This window comes from Cetorhinus maximus, chromosome 22 (genome assembly GCF_964194155.1).
Source record: "Cetorhinus maximus chromosome 22, sCetMax3.hap1.1, whole genome shotgun sequence".
NCBI classification, from domain to species: Eukaryota; Metazoa; Chordata; class Chondrichthyes; order Lamniformes; family Cetorhinidae; genus Cetorhinus; species Cetorhinus maximus.
The window spans coordinates 40,512,796-40,537,443 of record NC_135900.1 but is presented as its reverse complement, the minus strand read 5'-3'; the positions used below and the strand labels follow the sequence as shown (position 1 = coordinate 40,537,443).

At 42.0% G+C, this 24,648-nt stretch overlaps 1 protein-coding gene across 6 annotated transcripts in view; it reads left to right on the top strand.

Annotated features, from left to right (window-relative positions):
• The window catches only part of bcl2l13 (BCL2 like 13), a 46,296-nt gene extending 22,818 nt beyond the window's left edge, over positions 1 to 23,478 (top strand). For 5 of the 6 annotated variants that reach the window (XM_078568154.1, XM_078568150.1, XM_078568153.1 and 2 more), the window contains exon 7: positions 21,660 to 23,478. In XM_078568154.1, the coding sequence (XP_078424280.1) occupies positions 21,660 to 22,481 (822 nt within the window). In that variant the 3' untranslated portion in view covers positions 22,482 to 23,478. Of the gene's footprint in view, positions 1 to 13,007; positions 13,043 to 21,659 lie in introns of all 6 variants that reach the window. The other variant, XM_078568155.1, reaches the window with a different exon arrangement.
• The last annotated feature ends 1,170 nt before the right edge of the window (positions 23,479 to 24,648 follow it).

The window sequence follows — 24,648 nt, the reverse complement described above, 5'->3', positions numbered from 1 at the left end:
AGGGAAAGGGGTCATAACCTTAACATCAGAGCTGGTACATTCAGGAGAGAGGTTAGGAAACTCATTCACACAGTGATAGAACTCTCTCCCACAAAAAGCAGTAGATGCTAGCTCAATTCATTTTAAATCTGAGATCAATAATCTTTTTTCTAGCCAAGGGTATAAAAGGATATGGAGCCAAAGCAGCTGGAAAGAAGTTAGATGCACATTAGCCATAATTTAATTGAATGGCAGGTGATACAGATATGAAGGGCTGAATGACCTGTTCGTGTTCCTATGCTGTGGGAGGTGTCAGCTGTGGCTCAGTTCATAGCACCCTCGCCTTTGAATCAGAGGGTTGTGGGTTCATGTCCCACTCCCGGAAACCAAGAACTGTGATTGTACTTGAAAGAGTTGCAATCTGTGACTGTTGATAACTCGAAAGAGTTTCCTATGCTGTGGCAGAGGTGTCAGCTGTGGCTCAGTTCATAGCACCCTCGCCTTTGAATCAGAGGATTGTGGGTTCATGTCCCACTCCTGGAAACCAAGAACTGTGATTGTACTCGAAAGAGTTGCAATCTGGGACTGTTGATAACTCAAAAGAGTTTCCTATGGTGTCAGCTGTGGCTCAGTTCAGAGCACCCTCACCTTTGAATCAGAGGGTTGTGGGTTCATGTCCCACTCCCGGAAACCAAGAACTGTGATTGTACTCGAAAGAGTTGTAATCTGTGACTGTTGATAACTCGAAAGAGTTTCCTATGCTGTGGCGGAGGTGCCAGCTGTGGCTCAGTTCATAGCACCCTCGCCTTTGAATCAGAGGGTTGTGGGTTCATGTCCCACTCCCGGAAACCAAGAACTGTGATTGTACTCGAAAGAGTTGCAATCTGTGACTGTTGATAACTCGAAAGAGTTTCCTATGGTGTCAGCTGTGGCTCAGTTCATAGCACCCTCACCTTTGAATCAGAGGGTTGTGGGTTCATGTCCCACTCCCGGAAACCAAGAACTGTGATTGTACTCGAAAGAATTGTAATCTGTGACTGTTGATAACTCGAAAGAGTTTCCTATGGTGTCAGCTGTGGCTCAGTTCATAGCACCCTCACCTTTGAATCAGAGGGTTGTGGGTTCATGTCCCACTCCCGGAAACCAAGAACTGTGATTGTACTCGAAAGAAGTTGCAACCTGTGACTGTTGGTAACTGGAAAGATTTTCCTATGCTGTGGCGGAGGTGTCAGCTGTGGCTCAGTTCATAGCACCCTCGCCTTTGAATCAGAGGGTTGTGGGTTCATGTCCCACTCCCGGAAACCAAAAACTGTGATTGTACTCGAAAGAGTTGCAATCTGTGATTGTTGATAACTCGAAAGAGTTTCCTATGCTGTGGCGGAGGTGTCAGCTGTGGCTCAGTTCATAGCACCCTCGCCTTTGAATCAGAGGGTTGTGGGTTCGTGTCCCACTCCCGGAAACCAAGAACTGTGATTGTGCTCGAAAGAGTTGCAATCTGTGACTGTTGATAACTCGAAAGAGTTTCCTATGCTGTGGCGGAGGTGTCAGCTGTGGCTCAGTTCATAGCACCCTCGCCTTTGCATCAGAGGGTTGTGGGTTCATGTCCCACTCCCGGAAACCAAGAACTGTGATTGTACTCGAAAGAGTTGCAATCTGTGACTGTTGATAACTCGAAAGAGTTTCCTATGCTGTGGCGGAGGTGTCAGCTGTGGCTCAGTTCATAGCACCCTCGCCTTTGAATCAGAGGATTGTGGGTTCATGTCCAACTCCTGGAAACCAAGAACTGTGATTGTACTCGAAAGAGTTGCAATCTGGGACTGTTGCTAACTCAAAAGAGTTTCCTATGGTGTCAGCTGTGGCTCAGTTCAGAGCACCCTCACCTTTGAATCAGAGGGTTGTGGGTTCATGTCCCACTCCCGGAAACCAAGAACTGTGATTGTACTCGAAAGAGTTCTAATCTGTGACTGTTGATAACTCGAAAGAGTTTCCTATGCTGTGGCGGAGGTGTCAGCTGTGGCTCAGTTCATAGCACCCTCGCCTTTGAATCAGAGGGTTGTGGGTTCATGTCCCACTCCTGGAAACCAAGAACTGTGATTGTGCTCAAAAGAGTTGCAATCTGTGACTGTTGATAACTCGAAAGAGTTTCCTATGGTGTCAGCTGTGGCTCAGTTCATAGCACCCTCACCTTTGAATCAGAGGGTTGTGGGTTCATGTCCCACTCCCGGAAACCAAGAACTGTGATTATACTCGAAAGAGTTGTAATCTGTGACTGTTGATAACTCGAAAGAGTTTCCTATGCTGTGGCGGAGGTGTCAGCTGTGGCTCAGTTCATAGCACCCTCACCTTTGAATCAGAGGGTTGTGGGTTCATGTCCCACTCCCGGAAACCAAGAACTGTGATTGTACTCGAAAGAGTTGCAATCTGTGACTGTTGATAACTCGAAAGAGTTTCCTATGGTGTCAGCTGTGGCTCAGTTCATAGCACCCTCACCTTTGAATCAGAGGGTTGTGGGTTCATGTCCCACTCCCGGAAACCAAGAACTGTGATTGTACTCGAAAGAATTGTAATCTGTGACTGTTGATAACTCGAAAGAGTTTCCTATGGTGTCAGCTGTGGCTCAGTTCATAGCACCCTCACCTTTGAATCAGAGGGTTGTGGGTTCATGTCCCACTCCCGGAAACCAAGAACTGTGATTGTACTCGAAAGAAGTTGCAACCTGTGACTGTTGGTAACTGGAAAGATTTTCCTATGCTGTGGCGGAGGTGTCAGCTGTGGCTCAGTTCATAGCACCCTCGCCTTTGAATCAGAGGGTTGTGGGTTCATGTCCCACTCCCGGAAACCAAAAACTGTGATTGTACTCGAAAGAGTTGCAATCTGTGATTGTTGATAACTCGAAAGAGTTTCCTATGCTGTGGCGGAGGTGTCAGCTGTGGCTCAGTTCATAGCACCCTCGCCTTTGAATCAGAGGGTTGTGGGTTCATGTCCCACTCCCGGAAACCAAGAACTGTGATTGTGCTCGAAAGAGTTGCAATCTGTGACTGTTGATAACTCGAAAGAGTTTCCTATGGTGTCAGCTGTGGCTCAGTTCATAGCACCCTCGCCTTTGCATCAGAGGGTTGTGGGTTCATGTCCCACTCCCGGAAACCAAGAACTGTGATTGTACTCGAAAGAGTTGCAATCTGTGACTGTTGATAACTCGAAAGAGTTTCCTATGCTGTGGCGGAGGTGTCAGCTGTGGCTCAGTTCATAGCACCCTCGCCTTTGCATCAGAGGGTTGTGGGTTCATGTCCCACTCCCGGAAACCAAGAACTGTGATTGTACTCGAAAGAGTTGCAATCTGTGACTGTTGATAACTCGAAAGAGTTTCCTATGGTGTCAGCTGTGGCTCAGTTCATAGCACCCTCACCTTTGAATCAGAGGGTTGTGGGTTCATGTCCCACTCCCGGAAACCAAGAACTGTGATTGTACTCGAAAGAATTGTAATCTGTGACTGTTGATAACTCGAAAGAGTTTCCTATGGTGTCAGCTGTGGCTCAGTTCATAGCACCCTCACCTTTGAATCAGAGGGTTGTGGATTCATGTCCCACTCCCGGAAACCAAGAACTGTGATTGTACTCGAAAGAGTTGCAATCTGTGACTGTTGATAACTCGAAAGAGTTTCCTATGGTGTCAGCTGTGGCTCAGTTCATAGCACCCTCACCTTTGAATCAGAGGGTTGTGGGTTCATGTCCCACTCCCGGAAACCAAGAACTGTGATTGTACTCGAAAGAGTTGTAATCTGTGACTGTTGATAACTCGAAAGAGTTTCCTATGGTGTCAGCTGTGGCTCAGTTCATAGCACCCTCACCTTTGAATCAGAGGGTTGTGGGTTCATGTCCGACTCCCGGAAACCAAGAACTGTGATTGTACTCGAAAGAATTGTAATCTGTGACTGTTGGTAACTCGAAAGAGTTTCCTATGCTGTGGCGGAGGTGTCAGCTGTGGCTCAGTTCATAGCACCCTCGCCTTTGAATCAGAGGGTTGTGGGTTCATGTCCCACTCCCGGAAACCAAGAACTGTGATTGTACTCGAAAGAGTTGCAATCTGTGATTGTTGATAACTCGAAAGAGTTTCCTATGGTGTCAGCTGTGGCTCAGTTCATAGCACCCTCGCCTTTGCATCAGAGGGTTGTGGGTTCATGTCCCACTCCCGGAAACCAAGAACTGTGATTGTACTCGAAAGAGTTGCAATCTGTGACTGTTGATAACTCGAAAGAGTTTCCTATGGTGTCAGCTGTGGCTCAGTTCATAGCACCCTCACCTTTGAATCAGAGGGTTGTGGGTTCATGTCCGACTCCCGGAAACCAGGAACTGTGATTGTACTCGAAAGAATTGTAATCTGTGACTGTTGATAACTCGAAAGAGTTTCCTATGGTGTCAGCTGTGGCTCAGTTCATAGCACCCTCACCTTTGAATCAGAGGGTTGTGGGTTCATGTCCCACTCCCGGAAACCAAGAACTGTGATTGTACTCGAAAGAATTGTAATCTGTGACTGTTGATAACTCGAAAGAGTTTCCTATGGTGTCAGCTGTGGCTCAGTTCATAGCACCCTCACCTTTGAATCAGAGGGTTGTGGGTTCATGTCCCACTCCCGGAAACCAAGAACTGTGATTGTACTCGAAAGAAGTTGCAACCTGTGACTGTTGGTAACTCGAAAGAGTTTCCTATGCTGTGGCGGAGGTGTCAGCTGTGGCTCAGTTCATAGCACCCTCGCCTTTGAATCAGAGGGTTGTGGGTTCATGTCCCACTCCTGGAAAACCAAGAACTGTGATTGTACTCGAAAGAAGTTGCAATCTTTGACTGTTGGTAACTCGAAAGAGTTTCCTATGCTGTGGCGGAGGTGTCAGCTGTGGCTCAGTTCATAGCACCCTCGCCTTTGAATCAGAGGGTTGTGGGTTCGTGTCCCACTCCTGGAAAACCAAGAACTGTGATTGTACTCGAAAGAAGTTGCAATCTGTGACTGTTGATAACTCGAAAGAGTTTTTGAGGTGTCAGCTGTGGCTCAGTTCATAGCACCCTCACCTTTGCATCAGAGGGTTGTGGGTTCATGTCCCACTCCCGGAAACCAAGAACTGTGATTGTACTCGAAAGAGTTGCAACCTGTGATTGTTGATAACTCGAAAGAGTTTCCTATGCTGTGGCTCGGTCCATAGCACCCTCGCCTTTGAATCAGAGGGTTGTGGGTTCATGTCCCACTCCCGGAAACCAAGAACTGTGATTGTACTCGAAAGAGTTGCAATCTGTGACTGTTGATAACTCGAAAGAGTTTCCTATGCTGTGGCTCGGTCCATAGCACCCTCGCCTTTGAATCAGAGGGTTGTGGGTTCATGTCCCACTCCCGGAAACCAAGAACTGTGATTGTACTCGAAAGAGTTGCAAGCTGTGACTGTTGATAACTCGAAAGAGTTTCCTATGCTGTGGCTCAGTTCATAGCACCCTCGCCTTTGAATCAGAGGGTTGTGGGTTCATGTCCCACTCCCGGCAACCAAGAACTGTGATTGTACTCGAAAGAGTTGCAAGCTGTGACTGTTGATAACTCGAAAGAGTTTCCTATGCTGTGGCTCAGTTCATAGCACCCTCGCCTTTGAATCAGAGGGTTGTGGGTTCGTGTCCCACTCCCGGAAACCAAGAACTTTGAATGTACTCGAAAGAGTTATAAGTGTTAAAAAGCAATCTTCCTTTTGAGGTGTCAGCTGTGGCTCAGTTCATAGCACCGTCACCTTTGAATCAGAGGTTTGTGGGATCATGTCCCACTCCCGGAAACCAAGAACTGTGATTGTACTCGAAAGAGTTGCAATCTGTGACTGTTGATAACTCGAAAGAATTTTTCCTATGCTTAAATATTTTAGGCTCTTTTAGGATTGACATATTTAGGATTTTTGATCTATTTTTCCACAGAGGATTTGAATATAAGATTTTAGCTTTAATGGTTGTTTTTTAAGCAAAACTGCTACAAGTTTTAAAACAAAATCTAGAAAAAAGTCTGTTAATATGCTGACAGAAGTTGTTTCCCCCGATGACTAAACAATGGGGATAATAATAGCTTGTCTAAGTAATTGAACAGTTAAGCATTTGTTGTGCTTGGAACCCTCATTATGAAAAGGATAAATTGAGAGTTTTTTTCTTGAAACAAATAAGCTGCAAAAGCATGTTGGACTTTTAAACAGATCACTGCAAAAGTTTTAGAGCAGTTCAAAATCAGCACTCCAGGAACAGTTACAGTACCTTTTCTGTTTAGTGGGATATCTTACTTCACTTAATGTGGGGAAGAATGGAGTGTCCAAAATTCTGTGTCTATGGGATTGAATTGGACTGATTGGAAGTGTGACTGATTGGAAGTGTATCTGATTATAACTTGTTTTATATGTTTGGTCACTGTAAAAATTGGTAAGCTGTGTTATTTATGTTGAGTGTCGCTCACCATGTTAACTTGATCTACATTCGAAGAGATTGATGAAATGCGCAAGTGAAAGACATAGATGTCAGATTCCAGTCACAATGGGGTATTGCCATAACCGTTGGTTGTGCTATTTCCAAAGTGTGAGTTGACTTCCATAAAATAAAGACGCTCAGGCTGCTTACAGGAATGACTGAGCCCAAGAAGGTATTTTCTTGGATCTGAATTTGTAATGATATTCTGAAAATTTAGTAATGAGATTTGTGGGTGCACTCAACAAATGTTTCCTTTCTTTTAACCCTCAGTGTATCTTAGATGATTTTGCTCATCTAGGCATATAATTACTATATCTACAAGAAAGATTACTCCCCCATTGGCAACCCCTTCCTGTTTTCACCTGTATAAATGTCAACAGTTTACTTAGTTTTCAGAGTTGCAACAGTGCAGTCATCCATGTATTCTGACGATGGTTAAAGAAGCTGTTCTATAAGCTGTTTTACTGAAGGTGGTAGCCACAAGGAGTAAGATCAGTATTTTTGGTTTCTGGAGGAATAAGGTTTGAGAAAAGATTATCAAAATAATTAATATATTAGCCATCTTAAATTTTGGGTGTTTTAAATTTGTAGTCTGATTAATATTAGTGATAGCTAATCCTGAATATAAATAGGTTTATTGCTGTAACTTTAAATTTTATCATTGCATTGCTTGAACTGAAAATTTACTAAACTGTTCAGCTCGGAGTAAGAAATGTTTTTCCTGGGCATTTCTGATCTATGAAATACAATGTTATGCGATCCTCTTTTTGAGACAAATAAAACGGTCATAAGTGCAAGACTATGGTGCTAACGGATAAACAGGACTGTTTTCAAAACAGTAATCGTGTTTTAGCTATGCGGTATGAGTTTAATCATTTTAATCATAGTTCTACAGTTTAAAAATGAAAGTTACTTGTAACACCAGATGATGATGTTCTCAATAAATAAAGCAAAATGTCAGAAATACTCAGGTCTGGTAGCATCTGTGAAGGGAGAAACAGTTAACATTTTGACTCTGTGACTTTGCTTTAGTGAATCATATTCTAGTTACCAAGTTTCTTCCTAAAATAGTTCAAAAACTGTGGATGCTGGAAATCTGAAATAAAAACAAAAATGCTGGAAATACTCAGCAGATCAGGCAGCATCTGTGGAGAGAGAAAGAGTTAACGTTTCAGGTCAATGATCTTTTCATCAGAGCAACAGGATGTTCTGATGAAAGGTCATCAACCTGAAACACTAACTTTGTTGCCTGACCTGCTAAGTATTTCCAGCTATTTTTGCTTTTATGCCTAAATTAGTTACTTGCGGATGTTGTATGCTAGAAGCTGAGGGAGTGTGTGAACTGACAGCTTTCAAATTTTTAAGGTCAGAAAAGCACAAGAACTACAGAAAAACACAAATGCAAATTGTCTGGCAGATAAGAACTATAATGTTGCTATAGGTACTATAGTATTAGAAGAATTTTTTATCTGTGCTCCTGTTGTTTGTTGGAAATGCAAAGTGTGTTGTCTTATTTTTTTTTGAAAGAGCACAAGTTAGCTAGTTTGACCTTTAGCTAATGACAAAAGTGACCTTCAGGCATGTTACTGTAAAGTGACCTTGAGGAGTGTTACTGATGCCTATAAATTGCATGTTGTACTTAACATAACTTTGTTAATACTATAATTAATGTTCCCTGTTAGCCTCTAGCCAAGTATTATCTTCAGTTTGCTTAAGAAATGCGGTATAAAATTTACATGTTGCCAAGCAGTATTTTTCCCAAGTTATTTCAAACTAACCTGCAAATGCAGCTTCATAATTACTATAATATTCAACAGCATACCTAATCATAAGCCACTCCCTAGTCCCTGTTTGAATTTTTTATTTAATTAGCTTTGTTATGTTACTACCGTTTCTAGGCATATCCCTGCCAGATCTGGCAATGCCCAGTCTTGTTATCTGGCAGCTGTAGAAATTAGCATGTGCACCCATTTTGTTGCTTGCCTCTGTTTGTAAAACAACTGGCTGTGCACTTTTTCATGGTCCACAAATTCTAGGTAAGGAGAAGCTGACACTCTCAATACTTTTAAACATGAATTTATGTAATCTGCCTCAATGTGAAGAGCTTGTTAGGTTGTATAACTTGAACACTAGATGTTTAGCTCATTTATCAACTTTTATAAAGCTCAGTTGATCCACTTTTCCAGATTACTACCAGGCAGTAAAGATGGAAATGTACCCCATTTTGTTTTTGGTATACCTAAGCTAGCTGGATCTAAATATGAATTTCAAAGGTTTTTTTTTGCAACTTTCTTTTGAACCTGTTTTGCAATTCTAGAGAAAGAAACTTGGGTAATTATGACACTCATTTCTAATGATTTAACTGAGGTTTTGCAGCAATATCCAAAGGAATGTGTTATTTGAAGATTATTTTTGAATTGAGACCTGTACAGAAACAACCACCTGGCTGAATTTGCAGTGTATTTCTGATTGCCAAATTATATCAATCAACTTGCTGTTTTGATCAGATGCTTCAGGTCGGTGGGTGGCAATGGTTTGTATGTCTTTCCCTTGCATGTTCTCAATTATCTAAAAATATAAATTTTGCATCTTTAACAAACCTTTAACTCTAAATAACGGATTTTAATCTGTAGGAATCCTGAAAAAAGATTTTAAAAATTTCAAATATAATAGGGGCAGATATTGCTTTGGTGCCGAAGTTTAACAATGAAATATCCATGCCATGAAGCAGATAGGCACAGCTATCAGTCCTAGCGTACTAACTTTTGAATCTGAACATTTGAGCTCGTGGGTACTCCATGCCTGTGGCATCTCCCAGAAATAAGGGGGAAAAGTCAGATGGTGGATTTGCATCTTGCCAGTTTCTGGTGCCTGCTGCCTACTTAGACATTAGTAGTGGCCTAGGAGCAGTGCCAGGCAATGCAATCGGGGAAAAGAATATTTAAAATGCAATGAAAAGAAATCTTGCACAAATACCCCATAAATTCTGTTTCTTTTTTTTTAAATTGATTGCCATTTGATCGGGCACTCGAGGGAAAATTTTAACTAAGTTGATTTCCCAGGGAAACTGACTAGATCGGGTACAACCCTGGTTTTACGTCCATCAGATTTTTACACTCCACTGAAGTCGTCTATCGAAGGTAATATTGGACTGTAAATTTGAGACTTCCTGCCTGGCTAGTTTGGTTGGATTTACCCTGGAGATCAGATCAAATATTCTCATTTAAACATTTTAAGATGGTTGAATAGTAACTACGGTAGAGGGGCTGCAGCCACTCAAGAAAGCAGCTCACCACCGCCTTCTCAAGGGAAATTAGGGATGGGCAATAAATGCTGGCCTAGCCAGTGACGCCCGCATCCTATAAATGACTAAAAGAAAAACTTAGTAATTCGTCCCATAAAGAAGCAATTCCGTCATTCTAGCCAATTGACTCTTGCTCTTCTTAAATTGGTAGCCACTTGTGTCATTTTCCTGTTCACTTTTGCTAATAGTAGAAAGCTTTCAGGCAATGTTGAAAGACATAGGTCGTTTATGGTATTTTGATCACTTTGTTTCTTTGTAACTTGTAAAATAGTAAATAACCCTTTCTTAAGACTGACCATCAATTGTTTCCACTGGAAAAGGTTAACTGTCTTTCTATATTTTTAGGATCTATGTGCAATGCCTTCTATCCAGTCATCCCTTTCTGAGCATCACCATATATTTTAAGGGGAAAGGTTGATTGTTGAGTTTGACGTTTTGTACTGTAACCTCATTTTCCCCCACCTAATATAAGGTTGTGAACTTGCCCTGTGGAGATATGAGGCCATCAGCCAACATTCTTCCTCTCAGCGCATGAGTGGTACTCCAGTACTTAGTATCTCATTCATCACAGACTGAGGTAATACCTGACTGAAGTATTAGAAATGACTCTTATTGTGCAGATCGCTTTGATAAAGTATTAATCAGGAGCCTTCTCACAATGGGAAGTACGCTGTTGCTTTAAAAAAAATAAAGGAATATCAAAGGTTATGGATATGAACTGAAAAAAGAACTTTAAAAAAAAGTTCCAAAACAATTTTCTAATACGACCCCATTTTAACACTTAAATTATGTCACCAAAGGTGACAACAAAAACAAAACAATAAAGCAGCATAGTAACACTCAGTATAGAAGTTCATATATTATAGATCAACATAAACTTTATATAAATATGAAAATCTGTTTTTAAAACACTGTTTTATGTACTCGCCAGTCCATTATTTCAACAAAGCTGCCCCAGCTCATGGACCTTTGCCAGCAGGCAGCAAAACACAGGTTGAAGATCTTAAGGTGGTTGATGTTGGAGCCCAGGTTTTTCAGCAGTGCCAAGGTGATGAGCTTGGGCTCTGACAGGCTGCAGCTCAGCACTGGAGGCACTGGTGCCAGGTTTGTGGTTGGGGCCAGGCTTTATGAGGAATTTTAATAACTATATACTGAAGGTTACTATGCTGCTTTATTGCAGTTTTTTTATTGATGTCTGAGATTGTATCTTGTGTCAATTTAAGTGCTAAAATAGGGTCAAATTGGAAAATAGTTTGGGAAGTGTTGCGTAAGAGATATCTTAATGCTTTTTAGTAATATGTTTTTAAATTTGCTAACTCATTTAGTACATAGAAGTGGGGAGCCTATTCTGTCTAGAATTGTACCATGTAATATTATTGTATCTGAGGTGCTTTGAGGAAGTGTTTTAATATTGGATTTTCTACTTTCAAATATTGGTCTAGCCTGTACGTTTGCTGTAATTATCCACTGTCCGAATGTTACTGGATTTCATACAAAGAATTCAATGCAAAGAATGATCCTGTTATAGGAATTGCAGCTCAGTCACCCATGAAGCTGTCCTGTCACAGATTACAATGGAAGTGTTTTGCCTGAGGTTGAAAGTTTCTGCACTGCTGCGCTATTATACAGGCTTTTATCCAACTTCAGTGATTTAATTAGTCCTTGCAACATCAAATTGTAATTTATAATATTTTCAGAGTTCCAGGTTACACAATAGTGATGTCTGTAAATCATTGTGACTGTTTTAACCTCCCCATTTATAGGGACACAATACAGAGGTTTAACTGGTTTTCTTGGCTTAGGGATCAGGAAACCAATAGGGTTTCATTTTATACACAGAATTTATAAAGCTGGATTATTTTAAAATGCAGACTTTATTGCAATTAATCATTAATAAACTGTCTCTTGGGTTTTCCTTTTTTATAGTATAAGGTCATTTAGAATTACCGTGCAGAATAATTTCTGGTTTCCATCCATGTAGATGTTGCATGTGTTTTTCTGATTGCATATTGGCAGAGCTACTTTACTTCTATTCTCCAAGTAACTTGGTCCTCCTGATAGCTATGCTGAATAGGCACTCGAGCATTTTGGCACATGTGATGAGACAAAGCAGGAAAGCATTGTGTGCCAACTAAAACTAAAACACTTGCATTTAGAATATTTTAAAATTAAGGAAAATCAGCCTGACTGTTAATTTACTAGTAGAAAGAACCAGATGAGTTTAGTGCATGAAAGAGGCTATTTGACCCATCTTTTTCTGCAGCTTTTTGTAGAGTATTCCAGAACTAATCCTAATGCCTAGTTCTTTTCCCTGTACCTTCCTCTACTTTAAATATTTACCAGTTTTCTCTTTCTCGGTCTGTGTCTCAATTGCTCGCTGGAGCAGAGCATTCAATGCTCCAGCAAATCTGAATATTTCTAACCATTTGGGTGGGAAAAGAATTTGACCATCACAAACACAAAAGCAAAATACTGTGGATGCTGGATATCTGAAATAAAAACAAAAAATGTTGGAAATACTCAGCAGGTTTGGCAGCATATGTGGAGAGAGAAACAGTTAAAGTTTCAGCTCTGTAACCTTTTGTTTTGGTGGAACCTGACTGTCACTTTGTTTCCTAAACATTGTTAGAGCAAAAGTTTTTACTATATATTGTGATTATGCATGACCTAAATGTTTTTAAATCTGAATTGAGGAAATTTAATTGAGGAAACTGGAAAACTATTTGTTCCCTTCAACTGCTGGTTACAATGTCATCCACAAGGGGTTGCATGTTGTACCAAACTATTTTTTATCATAATGGAGGAAGTTCAAGTGAAGTATTTAAAACCATTGTAAAACTGAAAATTCACTTGTTTCTTAGTACTTTTATCAAGTGTTGAATTGAAACCCCACTTTAATGTGTCAGTATGACTTTTTTTTCATTACCAATTTTATTCTGTTTTATTTAAAGCTGTAAGTTTATCCAGTGACGAGCCATGCCTCACAAATCAGCAAGGTCCAAAGGAAGGCCTTTGGTTCTTTGCTGAATAAATTTGGCTAGCAACAGTATTATTATACTTGGTCTTTGGCCCTGATTAGGGAGGGCAAATTAGCAAACACTCCAGTAACTGTATGAGTGATGCCCAAAATAAGGCATATGGAAAGAATTACAGCTGTTAATTTAATTGATCCTGATGTAATTTGCTCCATGATTGCTCACCAAGAGGTACAATTGAATAATTAGAGATTCTCAATCAGAGCTCTCTCTTTCCAGTGTTATTTTCGATGAGGAATGCTGTATTGAACCAGGTGAGCAGCATAGCTTGGATATAATAAAACTAATTCATATTGTTGCGAAGTGTTAGCATGCAATTTCTGTTTCCAACCGTTCTGGTGTAGATGTTTGCCTTTTCCACTCACTTATGGTGCAGGAGCAAATTCACAAATACAGATGGCGCTAAATGGCAAGTTTTACATAGTGAAGTAAAAGTTCCAACATGTTGGAGTCTTATTTGGCATAAGCTGTGAAGTAAATTTTCATCAGGCTAGTATAAATTAATGTTTCTGCAGCCCTTTTCTATATTATTTTTTAAATAGTCTACACTATTTCTTACATTTGTACATTCAATCGGGGAGATTTCATTTCGTGAACATCACTTAGTGAGCTCTCTGATAAGAGGGAGATTTGGACTCCAGCTTTTCATGCTGCAGTTATCGTAGCTTTCTACTTTTAAGTAAATCTGAGTTAGATTCAGGGGAAAAAAACAAATTTAGAATCAGATTTGAATATGCAAAATTAAAAACTGCTGTGACTGAATAAGGCTTGTACCAAAATATTTTTTCCTCCATGACATTTTGTTTGAATTTGATGCATCTGTTTTATGATAAAATTGTACTGTAAGGTTTCATCAAGACTCTCCCTACACCTGTGCTGATCATATTTTAATGTACCAATTTCATTATTGTCTCCAACTTGAGTATTGCTGAAAAAAGAGATGTCTAAGCTTAAAGCAAAATACTGCGGATGCTGGAAATCTAGAACAAAAACAAAAATACCTGGAAAAACTCAGCAGGTCTGACAGCATCTGTGGAGAGGGACGCAGTTGACGTTTTGAGTCCATATGACCCTTCATCAGAACTAAGACATATAGAAATGAGATGAAATATAAGCTGGTAGAGGGGGTTGGGAGGGACAGGTAGAGCTCGATAGGGGGCCAGTGATAGGTGGAGGCCAAGAAGAGACTGCCAAAGATGTCATAGACAAAAGGACAAAAAAGGGGTGTTGATGGTGGTGATATTATCTAAAGGATGTGCTAATGGGGACATTAAGGGTAGAAAGCAGGACAAGCAAGTGGCAGATGGCCCTAGTGGGGGTGGGGTGGGGGGGAAGGGATCGAAATGGGCTAAAAGGTGGAGATGAAACAATAGATCGAAATAAATTTAAAAATAGGGAAAAGGGCTCGGCACGATGCTGAACTCTTCCGCCGCCTTGGTTTCCGTGCTCACTTCTTTGGGCAGGAGACCTCTCCCCATTCAACGGATCCTTTTTACCCACCTCCAATATTCTCCCTCCACCTGGACCCTGCCCTCTGGATTTTGACCTGCTCTTGATCTTTTCATTGAGAACTGTCGGTGTGACATCAGCCGTCTCAATTTCTCTGTTCCTCTCACCTACTCTAACCTGTCTCTTTCTGAACTTGCCGCACTCCGTTCTCTCAGGTCCAACCCTGACTTTGTCATCAAACCCACTGACAAGGGTGGTGCTGTTGTTGTCTGGCGCACTGACCTCTACCTCGCAGAGGCTGAGCGTCAACTCGCAGAAACTTCCTCCTACATCCCCCTGGATCATGACCCCACCACTGACCATCAAGCCATTGTTTCCAGGACTGCCACTGACCTCATCTCCTCTGGAGATCTTCCTCCCACAGCTTCCAACCTCATAGTCTCCCAACCTCGGATGGCCCGCTTCTACCTCCTACCCAAAATCCATAAACAGGACTGTCCCAGCAGACCGATCGTGTCAGACTGTTCCTGCCCCACGGAACTCATTTCTTGCTATCTTGACTCCATTCTCTCGCCCCTTATCCAGTCTCTTCCCACCTCCATCCGCGATTCCTCTGACGCCCAACATCATATCAACAATTTCCAGTTCCCTGGCCCCAACCGCTGCCTCTTCACCATGGACGTCCAATCCCTCTACACCTCCATCCCCCACCGGGATGGTCTGAGGGCCCTTAGCTTCTTCCTTGAACAGAGGCCCGAACAATCTCCATCCACCACTACTCTCCTCCATCTGGCTGAACTTGTTCTCTCACTGAACAATTTCTCCTTAAACTCGTCTCACTTCCTCCAATGTGTGGCTATGGGTACCCGCATGGGCCCCAGTTATGCCTGTCTCTTAATGGGGTATGTGGAACATTCCTTGTTCCAGTCCTACTCGGGCTCCCTCCCACAACTCTTTCTCCGGTACATCGATGACTGCTTCGGTGCCACTTCATGCTCTCGTCTGGATCTGGAAAAATTTATTAATTTTGCTTCCAGTTTCTACTCCTCCATCATTTTACGTGGTCCATCACTGACACTTCCCTTCCCTTCCTTAACCTCTCAGTCTCAATTTCTGGTGATAGACTGTCCACCAATATTCATTACAAGCCTACCTGACTCCCACAGTTACCTCGACCACAGCTACTCACACCCCGCTTCCTATAAGGACTCCATCCCATTCTCTCAGTTCCTTCGCCTCTGTCGCATCTGTTCTGATGATGCCACTTTCCAAAACAGTTCCTCTGACACGTCTTCCTTCTTCCTTAACCGAGGTTTTCCACCCACGGTGGTTGACAGGGCCCTCAACCGTGTCTGGCCCATCTCCCGCGCATCCGCCCTCACACCTTCCTCTCCCTCCCAGAAACATGATAGGGTCCCCTTTGTCCTCATTTATCACCCCACCAGCCTCTGCGTTCAAAGGATCATCATCCACCATTTCCGCCAACTCCAGCATGATGCCACCACCATACACATCTTCCCTTCACCCCCCTGGCGACTTTCTGCAGGGATCGTTCCCTCCGGGACACCCTGGTCCACTCCTCCATCACTCCCTACACCTCAACCCCCTCCCACGGCACCTTCCTATGCAACCCCAGAAGGTGCAACACCTGCCCCTTTACTTCCCCCTTCCTCACCGTCCAAGGGCCCAAACACTCCTTTCAAGTGAAGCAGTGCTTCACTTGCACTTCCCTCAATTTAGTCTACTGCATTCGCTGCTCCTAATGCGATCTTCTCTACATTGAGAGACCAAACGCAGACTAGGTGACCGCTTTGCGGAACACCTTCGGTCTGTCCGCATGCATGACCCAGACCTCCCTATCACTAGCCATTTCAACACACCGCCCTGCTCTCATGCCCACATGTCCGTCCTTGGCCTGCTGCAATGTTCCAGTGAAGCTCAACGCAAACTGGAGGTACAGCACATCATCTTCCGACTAGGCACTTTACAGCCTTCCAGCCTTAATATTGAGTTCAACAATTTCAGATCGTGAACTCTCTCCTCCATCCCCACCCCCTTTCTGATCCCCTTTTTCCAATAATGTAAAAAAATGTTTTACAAATGTATTTTTTTTTCCCTCCTGTTTTTAAATTCATTTTGATCTATTGTTTCATCTCCACCTTTTTAGTCCATTTCGATCCCTTCCCCCCGCCCACCCCCACTAGGGCCATCTGCCACTTGCTGGTCCTGCTTTCTACCCTTAATGTCCCCATTAGCACATTTTTTATATAATATCACCACTGTCAACACCCCTTTGTCCTTTTGTCTATAACATCTTTGGCAGTCTCTTCTTGGCCTCCACCTATCACTGGCCCCTTATCGAGCTCTACCTGTCCCCCCTATACCAGCTTATATTTCATCTCATTTCTATACGTCTTAGTTCTGATGAAGGATCATAAGGACTCAAAACGTCAACTGTGTCCCTCTCCGCAGATGCTGTCAGACCTGCTGAGTTTTTCCAGATGTCTAAGCTTTTTGTCTTGCACTCATCAGGACTCATCGTAAAAATATCAATATAAGGGGAAAACAACAATTTATGCTCTACCTAAAGATGCAGATTGGTTGGCAGGTGGCGTTGCCAAGGAGAATGCACCACTGATGGTGACTGACACGTAACTGCCAAGCATTGTTTGAAATTTGTACCAGGGAGCTTGACCCTGATTATTTAAGGCATTACCCTGAGGAATAAGTCAGCAAATGGCTGTCACTTGGTGCCTGTTTCAGCTAAACAAACTGTGCGTACATACATCTTATGGTCTTATGTACTTTCTGTCTGCAAAGAACAGGACCCTGTGTATTAATATATGTAGCTTCCAGTGTACACAGATGTGCCACACTGTGAGCCTGACTGACAGTCTTAAACTGGTTGTCAGCGTAATTCTTAGCATATTGGACAACATTTGCTAAATAACCATCAATCGTGGGATTATACCTAATGTTGGACACTGTTTTGAGTTTTACAAGCACAGGCTGGTTGGGTACAGTCTGCACCTTGCCCGTTGTGAACAGTGGCTGGGACATGCTGTTTGATACGATCTGCCAGTCTTTGGGGCGGCCTACATACCTAGGATCACACTGGCACTAAAATTCATATACCACATTCATCATTTTGTGATGGGCAGTCTTTTTGGCTTGACGGCAGCATCCTATTAGTGGCAAATACCACTCGTGTTGCTACTGAATAGTAGAAGCATGAAACAGCTGGCTTCACCTGTTTCTGAAATTTTTGAGATACTTTGCCCTTCCAGGGTAATCTGAGGTAGACTAGGCGCTTTTCAGGGCTGAAAGTGATGGCCTCAGGCCCGTTCATGAGTTTGCGTGATATACAGCATGAAATTATCTGATCAGGGGCAGCCATTGTCCTGCAGGATGCCTTTGCACCCTATTTCAGCATCAAGCTTGCATGGTGAGTAAATGGCTCAGGCCCTATTTACGAGGTTGCCCCTAAGACCAATCCTATAGACCAACACATACGTTGACCAGTGAAGTTAGGCTTGTGGTAGACTGTGGTAGAGAATCACCTGGCAAATTTCTCAACTAGCACGTCAAGGAAGGGGAGTTCTTTTGACTGCTCCATTTTACAAGTGAATTTGAGCATGGGATGGAGTCCATTAAGATATAATGAAATTGTTACATGCAGCTGCGGATTTAAATATAGCAAACAAAGCATCCACATATCGGAAATATGCGAGAGCTAGGAGATTAGGTGTCATTCCAGCGAAGACCTGTTTCTTATGGAACCCAACAAAGATGTTTGTGAGACCTGGGCCTAGAGGGGATCCCATGTCAACACCATCTATTTGGGCATACGGTGTCATTAAAACTGAACTCAACTGCACGAGTTATTGAGTTCATAAGTTCAATAAATACTTATTCACACCATGGTGGCAGGTCTAGATTGCCATGATAAAGTGCTGCAGTGCAAATATCCATGGCTTCCTTAGGTGGAACATTGGTGAATAGGCTAGCAATGTCAAATGAGCACACTGACACAGTATTGCTATCAATATGCAAGTCCTGTATGACATTTGCAAATATGAAGGAATCCTTCACCGTGTATGTGGAAAACTTGGTCAAAACTGGTTGTAACAATTTGCCCAACCATTTGGCCAATTCATGTTGTGCAGAACCGGTCGTAGATAAGATGGGTCGTGGAGGGACATCACCATTGTGTGTCTTGGGCAGCCTATACATACACGGACGTGGCAAACAGTGAGGATGAACCCAGTCATATGTATCACGCGGTAACTCATTGCTCTTACATAAGTCCGGCAAGCTATTTTTTAAAAGCAAAAAACTGCGGATGCTGGAAAACAAAAACAAAAATACCTGGAAAAACTCAGCAGGTCTGACAGCATCTGCGGAGAGGAGCACGGTTAATGTTTCGAGTCCGAATGACCCTTCAACAGAACTAAGTAAAAATAGAAGAGAGGTGAAATATAAGCTGGTTTAAGGGGGGTTAGGACAAGTAGAGCTGGATAAAGGGCCAGTGATAGGTGGAGATAACCAAAAGATGTCACAGACAAAAGGACAATGAGGTGTTGAAGGTGGTGATATTATCTAAGGAATGTGCTAATTAAGGGTAGAAAGCAGGACAAGCAAGGTACAGATAGCCCTAGTGGGGGTGGGGTGGGGTGAAGGAATCAAAAAAGGCTAAAAGGTAGAGATAAAACAATGGATGGAAATACATTTAAAAATAATGGAAGTAGGTGGGAAAAGAAATTTTTTAAGCTTACTTTCGAGCAAGGTTGTCCGGTCATGCAGGTCCAATGCATACAAATTTAGACCTGTCATTAAGAATGGTGTGCATTTTGTTGATATAGTCACGATTGTTAAGGATGCCTATTCCTGTCTCTTTGTCAGGTTTACTGATATGCATGTCTGGGTTGGTTTTAAGGTCTCATAACGATGCAAGACATTCGTGTTGCATGTGAAAATCAGACTGGTCATTCAGAATCCCACAATGTGCGCGCTAGTTTAGCTAGTCGAGGATTCAGCGCCTTCAATGCACGCTGGTTTGTGACGGGGTTGTTGGGAGTAGAAGAGTTCAAACTCCGCTAATACCGCTTCCTGTCTGATTTGGGGTGAAGGCACACCAAAATTGAAACCATGCGCAAGAACAAGCTCCTTGCTTTCTGAGAATACACGGTCAGAGAGATTTGTTACATGTTATGGGGCATCATTAATTAAGCTGCCAAACCACTTCTGCTGAAGTGACTTTGTGTTGCGGACGTGTTTCAAATGGGTACCGTTAATGATGCTGTCATCTATTGAAGCAATATAGTGGCATAAATGGATCAAATTGAAAAATGAAAAATTTGCACACCTCAGACCAAACGCAGTGTAGGGCATGATGTAAATTAGTAACCCTATTATCAATATATGGATGATACGTTTGCTACACGTAACAATTTCCTTACATGTCTTAATGGTCTCCATCCTGCGCTCAAATCCACCTTTGAAATGGAGCCGTCAAATGAACTCCCTTCCTTGACGTACTAGTTGAGAAATCTGCCAGGAGATTCTCTACCACGGTTCTACCACAAGCCTATCTTCCCTGGTCATCATATGTGTTGGGATTATTACAGTCCCACACAGTATAAAGTTGGTTTTATTGGCAACCTTGTAAATAGGGCTCGAGCCATTTGCTCACCATGGAAGCTTGATGCTGAAATAGGCCACATTAAAGGCATCCTGCAGGATAATGGCTACCCTGATCAGATCATTTTGCGCTGTATATCACGCAAGCTCATGGGCCTAAGGCTGTCACTCAGCCCTGAAAAGTGCCCAGTCTACCTCAGATTACCCTGGAAGGGCAAAGTATCTCAAAAATTTGAGCAACAGGTGAAGCCAGCTGTTTTAGGCAGCTACTATGCAATAACAACACGAGTGGTATTCGCCCCTAACAGGACGCTGCCGTCAAGCTAAAAGGTGTTCTGCCTGTCGCACAAACAAGTAACGTGATATGAATTTCAGTGCCAAAATGATGGTATGTAGGCCTTATGTCCCAAAGACTGGCGGATTGTATCAAACAGCATGTCCCAGCCACTCTTCGCAACAGGCAGGGTACAGACCATACCCAACCAGCCTGTACTTGCAAAATTCAAAACACAGTGTCCACCATTAGATGTGATCTGCGATTGGACAACATTTGCTAAATAGCCCTCACTGTGCTAAGAATTACACTGATGACCAATTTAAGATTTAAAAACAAAAAGCTAAAAGCTACTGCGGATGCTGGAAATCCAAAACAAAAACAGAATTACCTGGAAAAACTCAGCAGGTCTGGCAGCATCGGTGGAGAAGAAAGCAGTTGACGTTTCGAGTCCTCATGACCCTTCGGCAGAGGACTCGAAACGTCAACTGCTTTCTTCTCCACCGATGCTGCCAGACCTGCTGAGTTTTTCCAGGTAATTCTGTTTTTGTTACCAATTTAAGATTGTCAGTTGGGTTCGCAGTGTTGCGCATTTGCATGTACTGGAAGCTACATATATTGATACACAGGGCCCTGTTCTTTGCAGACAGGAAGAACACGTACATACATTGCGCCTGTTTCAGCTAAACAAAATGAGTGAAAGCCATTTGCTGACTCATTTCCTCAGGGCAATTCCTAGACCAATCAGGGTTAAGCTGTCTAGTTTAAATTTCACAATTTGGCAGTTAACTGCCAGTCACCATCAGTGGTGCATTGTCCATGGCAGCAACCACTTGCCAACCAATCAGCACTCTCTCTTCAGAGTCATAGAAAATAGTCATAGAGGTCTACAGCACAGAAAAAGGCCCTTCGGCCCATTGAGTCTGCGCCAGTCAAACAAGTACCTAACTATTCTAATCCCATTTTCCAGCACTAGGCCCATAGTCTTGTATGCCATGGCATCGCAAGTGCACATCCAAATAGTTCTCAAATGTTATGATGGTTTCTGCCTCTATCACCCTTTCAGGCAGCGAGTTCCAGATTCCCACCACCCTCTGGGTGAAAATATTCTTCCTCACATCCCCTCTAAACCTATGCAGTATAAATTGTTGCTTTTCCCTTATTGGTATTCTTGCGAGTGTCCTGATGGTGCAAGAAGAAAAGCTTAGACATGTCTCTTTTTTCCAGCAATACTCAAGTTCTCCAACTTATGCTTCCAGGTTTCTGTTAGCTTTGATTCTCACAAATTGCACTGTCCAATTTCCTTCCTTTTCACCCACCAGTGTTAAATTTCATTTAGAAACCTGTATCCTTCATAAACCAGTGCATTATCTCAGTACATTATCGTCTGCAAGATTGCATTATTCTGTGGAAAAACTCCAATCTAATTGATATTTAATAGCAGTGTGTAATTTTTACAAAAGATGTTTAATGCACTAGATTTCAGTCTATGTTTGTTATTCCCATAGGGGACTGTTTTCAGTCTGGATTCTGAAGAGGAAGAAAGAGGAGAAACAGTAGATGATAGCAATGATATTTACATCTTGACTAGTGACAACTCTGGTCAAGTAAGTCCTCCTGAATCACTAACTGCCACCAGTTCCTGGCAGGCAGCTAGCTTGCCAGCTTCACTGTCTACTAGCCAAAGCTGGCATACTGAAGGCTTGCCAGTTTCTCTTGGAACAGAATCTTGGCAGCAATTATCTATAGAGCCAGAGGACATGAAGAGCTTGGACAGTAACGGTGGTGGTGAAGAGAGAAGTGAAAACAATTCTTCCAATTCTGATATTGTCCATGTAGAAAAAGAAGAGATTACTGAAGCTGTTGAGAGCCAGGAAATGGAGCTAAAGACCCCAATGTCTACAACAGCAACTGAGTCAGTACCTCTAGCTGCCCAACAGACTGCACCAGTGGAGGGTCAGCCTTCTGCTGAAGTGGAGAAAACTGATCCTTTATCAGTACCAAGCCCAATGGCAACCCCTGAAATAGAGGAAAAAACTGTAACACCAGCAGGAGAAAAGGCTGTTGAATCCAGCGAACTGCATCAATCAACTTCACTGCAAGAGATAAAAAAGCAATTGGAAGAGATTAAAAAAGGTGTCTGGGAAGATTCCCCAAAAACCAAACTGGAAGAGGATGTTGAAATAACACCACTAGCTAAGCCAGAGCATACTGAAGAAATTGTTCCTATAAAATCAAACACATCTGTTTTGTTTTATGGTGGAGCTGCTGCTTTTGCAATGCTGGCTGTAGCAGTGGGGGTGGCTCTAGCCTGGAGAAGAAGATTTTAATAAGTGAACAGTTCTTATCGAGCAGGGTAATTGGGAAGGCTGTCTTTACAATTGATTATGATGACTAATTAAGCCTATTTATTCCGTTGCATCGCAGAACATGTGATCAATGAGGAAAACCATGGTTAATAGGGTTAGAAAATCAACACATACATGAATGCTGGGCAGTACTAATATAACTGAGGAAATAAACTTAATCTACAGTGTAAAGGAAATTGTGGAGTACAGACGTTCTTTCTATATGCAGTAGAATCTTTGAGAATGAAAATGCTGATAAATTTCTAAACACCTAGAGTGTTAAACCATTGTAGAGGAAAGAAGCCCTTTGGTGAAAACGGAAGGTTGATGTAGAAAAGAAGTGTTTAAAGTTCCTTTCTGGGGAACTAAGTATTCAGGTCTTAGTTAACAGAGACCTTTTTTTTTATAATCTGAATTAATTCATTATTTGTCATTTTGATTCTTAAACTGCTGTAACACTAATTTCCAATTTTAATATGTTAGCCTTGAGCATTGTGATTATAGTTTTATTTCATTCAGTTGCACCATAAGCATTTTTATATAAGGTTTAATTCTGCTTGTATATTTTACTTTTTCCTCTTCCCTACTAGCATTTGGTTTGATTTATTTTCATAAGCAATGGAACATTTTTCATTAACTAATAAAAAGTGAGAACTTCATTGATCAAATGTGTTTGTGCATTAAGTTAAAAGTAAGATTTAATGTAGTTATTGATTTCATTATTGTTACTACTGCCAATGCCAAGACAATAAATGTGGTGTTCAGTTTCTTCACATGGTAGTTAATTTTGGTTGTACTTAGTTGGAAGTCTGTATGTAACCTTAATTGTACTAAGAGATGTTAAGATGGTGCACAGTCCCCAGTGAGACAACATAAAAAGAAACTGATTTCAAAAGCAGCTGCAAGTGATTTCCTAAGCGCCACCTTTGCAATTTGTACCAAATTTTGTAAATGAGTCGCAATAAAACATGGACTGTTTTGTGGGTTTAAAATTATTTCTGCTTTACAGAAAAGAACCAAAACTGCTGCAGTGTTTAAACTTCCCTTTCATTCTCCCTAAAGAAACCAGCAACTTGTATGATGCTGCATCATAAACTAAATGTAGCTATCTGATTTTTTTTTAAAATTCTGTTAATTGTAGGTTGCACCTCCTGCTTTATATATGCAATTAATTTCTGGTTGCAACAGGATTGTTATAAACTATGAAAATTCTATCTTTCCTATTGACTTTTTGTGCAATTTGTTTTCTTCCTCTCTCTGCTCTTAGCAGCCACAAGCATCACTCACAGTTGTCTCGGGCTGTAGCTCATTTCTGTAATGTGCTAGAATCTAAGACTTGTGTAGTGAGGGGCATGCTAATTTAGCAAAACATTTTAGTGTAAGATACCAGTGTCAGTAGTACAAGTAATGCCCCCCAGAACAGCCCTTTAATTTATCAGAAACAATAATCCCCATGACACTTTACAAAACACATTAAAATGTATTTTAAGTAACTACATTGTACAGTTCGTTCTTGGTATTTTTATGTTGCTTTATCTAGGCTAAAATGTTTTCTATTACCTGCAGCAATATGAAGCCCTCAACCAACAGATCAGAATCAAAGCACTGCACTCCTGCCATACCCACTCATGAACCATACTGGACAATTAAATTACTTACAAATATCCCCATCTTCCGTGATGGGGAAGCCCCAGCACATCAGTGCAAAAGACAAGACTGTGGATGATCTCTCTCAGCCTCCACCTGATGTCCTGGCATCATAGATGCCAGTCTTCAAATATTTCAATTCACTCCACATAATATCAAGAAATGGCTGAAGGCACTGGATACTGCAAAGGCTATGGGCCCTGACAGCGTTCCAGTAATAGTACTGTAGATTTGTGTGCCAGAACTAGCCACTCCCTGAGCCGAGCTGTTGTATAGCTACAACAGACATCTACCCAACAATGTGCAAAATTGTCCCATTATGTCCTGTCCCCCCAAAAAAGGATAAATCCAACCTAGCCAATTACATCCCCCAACAGTCTATGTGCAATCATCAGTAAAGTGATGGAAGGTTTTATCAACAGTGCCATCAAGTAGCACTTACGCAGCAATAACCTGCTCACTGATGTTCAGTTCAGGTTCAGCCAGGGCCACTCAGCTCTTG